This window comes from Montipora foliosa, chromosome 4 (genome assembly GCF_036669935.1).
Source record: "Montipora foliosa isolate CH-2021 chromosome 4, ASM3666993v2, whole genome shotgun sequence".
Classification (NCBI taxonomy): domain Eukaryota; kingdom Metazoa; phylum Cnidaria; class Anthozoa; order Scleractinia; family Acroporidae; genus Montipora; species Montipora foliosa.
In genome coordinates this window covers 4,950,170-4,955,169 of record NC_090872.1, presented here as the reverse complement: position 1 = coordinate 4,955,169, position 5,000 = coordinate 4,950,170, and the positions used below count along the sequence as shown (strand labels likewise).

The 5,000-nt window shown below is 37.2% G+C and overlaps 1 protein-coding gene across 1 annotated transcript in view; it reads left to right on the top strand.

The window, feature by feature from the left end:
* Nucleotides 1-5,000, top strand: part of LOC137998870 (carbonyl reductase [NADPH] 1-like) — a 26,822-nt gene that overhangs the window by 15,163 nt on the left and 6,659 nt on the right. Inside the window, exons 3-5 of the mRNA XM_068844711.1 lie at nucleotides 1,853-2,037; nucleotides 2,880-2,989; nucleotides 4,069-4,191. Of these exons, the coding sequence (XP_068700812.1) occupies nucleotides 1,853-2,037; nucleotides 2,880-2,989; nucleotides 4,069-4,191 (418 nt within the window). The remainder of the gene's footprint in view (nucleotides 1-1,852; nucleotides 2,038-2,879; nucleotides 2,990-4,068; nucleotides 4,192-5,000) is intronic.

Below are 5,000 nucleotides of genomic sequence, written 5' to 3'. Positions count from 1 at the left end.
TGAAGGTCTTTCTTCAAACTTTATTGCCGAGGGACCAAATCGCAACCACCGTAATGTATTTTATCCTTCTACAGATCAATAAAAACAACACCGACAGAGAGTGGTCCGCATGTGACCGATCATAACAACATCTGCTAGGGAAATCGTGTATGAACCAATTGGGTTTTGTAACGAAGACCTTGTTATCTTTTGTTTTGGAGGCTGATTTGTTAAGTCAGTCCCTTTTTGAAGGTCTTTGTTACAAAACCTAAATTGGTTCATACACGATTTCCCCAGCAGATGCTGTTATGATCGGTCACATGCAGACCACTCTCTCTCTCTCTCTCTGGTGTTGTTGTTATTGATCTGTAGAAGGATAAATACATTACGGTGTTTGCGATTTGGTCCCTCGGCAATAGAGTTTGAAGAAAGACCTTCATAAAGGCACTGACTTTGCAAATAAGCCTGCAAAAGAAACGATAAGATGACGTACATTATGTTTTTAAGACAATTGAGACACTTACCATCGTAGTTCTCCATTTTTCCTTCTCTGAATGTGGGAAAGTGCGCCTGCGAATTTTCGGCATAGTCGGAGAGGCACAAAAACGGAAGTGGCAAAACATATCACCCAGGGGTGAACTCTTCTCTGTTACACATTTTTACATCTTTTGTCGCGAGGAAATGTAAAACTATCACCTGAAGTTATGTTATCCTACCCAGACTACTCATGGGCAAAAAATGTAATATTTATATCCTTTCTTAAAACACTTTCCTTTCATCCCACGTTTTAGAATATTCTGTATATTCTGTGTTTTAGAATGTTCCATATACATATATTCTGTGTTTCAAATTACTCCACATTTTCTGTATTTTAGAATATTCCGTGTATTCCGCAATTCCGCCATTCTGCCATTCCATTCTATCATTCCGTCGAATAGGGTCACCCATGCTTAGAAGGCAGGTACAAAACACAGGTCTCAAGTCACAGGTCGAGGTCACAGGCTATGGTTTTAAGAATACAGAAACAACCCTAACCATTACAAATGCTTATATATAGGCCTAAGGTTAGCTTTAATCGATGTTTAGGATACTTTCTGTATTGGTAAAACAGAGACCTGTGACATTTCATGTTGGGTATAAAAATTGGACGTGCATGTAGTTGCGTGCCATTAAAAGTGAGGTGAACCCATTCACCCCTAAACTGGCCATACTTAGTCTTTTACTCTGTCTAATGCCCTACGATTTTACTCGTCAATGGGGAACCCCCAGGAGTCAATGGGTTAATCACTCACTGAAAAAGTATGTTCCATTAAACTAGGAACAGAAGCTGCAAATACGTGTATCAGACACAGGTTAACTTTTTCTTTCATTTTTTACAGCTTGATGCTTCATTTGAGCAACACTGGTTTTTCTTTGAGAAAAAAACTTTCTGAGAAGAAATCCTGTTATGTTTGTCTTTATTTTCGAGTAAACATGGAATTATCAAGTTGATTCAATTTAATTCTTAAATCTCAGAGAGAAATTAAATAAAGTCCACCCAACAGATTACACCATTAGACCTACACAATATTAATTGTTTCAATTCGATAATAATTGAACTTCAGGTAACAATAAAATTATTGCAGATGGTGACTCCATAAACAGGTTTTATTGACGGAGGTCTCTTCCTGCATGATGTATCTTTTCTTTAGATATTGATGGCAGCATTATTTGTCTGTCTTAGTTAAAGGGGAACAATTTGGCACAACAAAAGAGGAAAAAAAGTGACAATATTTCTCTCCTTGGAAGGCCTTAGTTATCCTAAAGAATGGTATTAGGGGCACAAAATGACACATTTGGTATTAACGATAAGGTGTTTGCTTAACTTTTGAAGCGCGGGATGCAAACAATGGTACCAAAGTCTGTGAAGAGCTTAGCAAAGAACTGAGTGCAACAAACATCCAGTTCCATCCACTTGACATTACCTCAATGGAGAGTGTTAGGAAGCTTCGAGATCATGTGCGTGATAAATTTGGTGGTCTGGACATTTTGATCAACAATGCTGCTGTGCTTCTCGAGGTAAGAGAGGCTCAATCGAGTCTTCTTGAATGGTCAAGGTTACAGTGTCCCTCCTAATACTGTTCCTCAAGAAAAGATAAACAGCTGCATGCATTTACCCTAAGCTAACATAATGCTAACCTTTACCCTTACCTTATTGTTATAGAAATAAGTAGCAAAAGCTTAAAGGGACACTTGAATTGGACGTCAAACCTTTGGCTCATGTGATTCAATTACCGGTATTGTTGTGCATCAAACGTAGCTCTGCACAAAGAGCTCAATTAGCTGTGAAAATGTAAATGAACAAAAATGCCATTAAGAGGGATCTGTTTATAATATTTTGTAAAGCTCTGTTTGATATGCTTGTCTTTATTACTTTAGTCACTTAAATGGACAAAGAAAAATGCACTTGTTCCAATTTTTTTTCACTGTTTATATCTCCATGTTGGACTAATAGCCACACTTGGATGTATTTACATGTAAGTAAAAAAACGAGGAGCAGTAGGGGTGGCTATTGGTACCTCCAAAATCTTGGCACTCGCAAACTTTTCATCCGATCTCAAAATCTCGACAGTATCTGTGAAGAGTCTCAAAGTCTCATTTATATTGCATTTATTTCGGTGTGAACTCTTGCATGTTTTGGTCTCGGTCTCAGATTCGCAAGTAAGGGTCTCGGCGTCTCGGCGAGTCTCAGATTTTACCATTCATCACCCCTAGCTGCTCTTTTTGTAGGGTACATGTACATGCCAGAAGGCGTGTTCAATGTAACATATATTTTAGCAGGGAAGTGGTTGAGGTGCATGTATCCCAATACTTCATACTCTCTATAATGCCTTATAAAGTTGGTCAATTTTCTTCACCAGCAAAAAGAAATCCCTTGTACAGAAAGGGCAGAAACAACAATTAAGACAAACTACTTTGGAACACTGGAGATGTGCAACAGTTTCTTTCCACTTCTGCGACCTCATGCAAGGTAAGGTATTTATGTTGAATCACTAATTGGTAGTTATCAACTTTATTTACCCATTGAAACCTGAACTGCCCTGGACCTCCTCCATTGACGAGTAAAGGGGGTCAATGCGTCAGGGGTAGGGTAGGGTAGGGTTAAAAGCTTAAACCCTAAAAATTTCAGCTGGAAGCTGGTCATTTTGTGAGTTTGTAATAATTTGTATTAGGCCTCCAGAGAATGAATTTTTAGGCTTTAATTTCCTTCTGGACATTGCTAGTAATTTATAAAGTGTATATAACATTTTTTTTTATTAACCCAATGGAAACATTATGGTTTTACTGCGATAAAAACAATAAAAATTTGGAAAGTTCTATAGCAATTTTCCTTCCGAGTCCTTTAGCCTTTTAAAGCTTGGAATTTTCACTTCTGGCAGAGTACAAAACCATGCTAGTGAGGAGACTGGGGATAGCAGAACTGTGAGGTCAAAACAATAATTAAATTTTTCCAGTGCCCAAATTTTCCATTTTCTCAGATTTAGAAGTTTCTGCAACTGCTTCTGAGATGTGTTGCATTTAGTTGCAATAATGAAATTAGACAAAAGAATGAAATTTGTGTCCCTAAAATTTCCTGCATTCTTGTTTTGACGTCACAGTTCTGCTATCCCAATTCTCCTCAGGGACTTGGTACAGAATATTTTTCAAAATTAATATTGTTTTTATCTCAGAAAACCATGATCTTTCGATTGAGTAAATAAAAAGATGTATCTTGTCTCTTCATGGGTCTAATTGACTGCATATTGGTATTCTCAGTATCGGACTGGAACTTGCTCGCAATGGAGGCTAATGCGGGGGAATCTTTTCAAATGCAAATACCTTTTAATTAATATACTCCCCCACATTAGCCTCCATTGCAAGCTTGCTAATATGGTCCATTGAGTTGGAGATTAAGCAGAATAAAGCAATTCGTTCATAGCACGTAAAAATATTGTTGTTTTGTTCCAACAAAGGAACATTGAAAACCCTACTGCGTTAAGTCATTGTGGTGAACAGTTTTTACTGTCAACTTTTTTCTTTTGTCTTACTATATGTTTATTGTTTTAATAGGGTAGTAAATGTGTCCTCCCAGAAGGCAAGCTTAAGCAGTGTTTCTCCTTCATTGCAGAAACAGTTTACCTCGACAGCATCAACAATCCCAGAAATAACAACCCTTATCGAAAAATACCTTAGGTAATGTCAAATGTTTTATCCTCGAAAATAGATGATGTATTAATAATTACTCTACAAGGGCGCACTGGATATGAAGTGATAGATAACGTGCCAAGTTGGTTATAATCATTTTATATCCAGCGAGCCCAAGCAGAATAATAATATTTTTTTATTAAGAACTCCATGATGTTCCCGACAGCAGTATTGTCGACTAGAGCATCGATTTCTGCCTCAGTCAATTCCGGTCCAAAACGACTTTTGTCAGCCATTTTTTGCTCAGAGTTGCAAAAATATTTTCAGTTCACTTTATTGCTGAGGCCTTCCTTGACTATATTAGGTACAGCAGGTATATGAACTGATACAGTTGTAGCCTGTGTCTGGCAAGCAAATGAAAATGCTTGAAATCTGATATCCGTGGTTCAGTTTTTAATAACTGCATTTGTTAAATCTGGAATCAGCGGTGGAGATATCAACAAAGCATCTATTTGTATTAATGGAGATCTTGACAACATTAGCTCATGGTTATCAAGTAATCAGATGGTTGTACACGCAGGAAAATCAGAAGTCATGAAGATTGGAACTCAAAGAAGTCTAAAAAACTCTAATGGTCAATCTAACTAAATATCTTTATTCACGATCATAGTCTCAAGGAAGTTACAAACTATAAATATCTTGGTGTCTATGTCGATAGTACCTTACCTTGGAAAGAGCATCTTTCATACATGTATATGCAAAAAAGAATGTATCCAAAAATCGGTCTTATAAAACAGACTTTCTAGTTTCCTGGCTAGAGGCGTTCTATTGAAGATCTATAAGCAAACAATGCTACC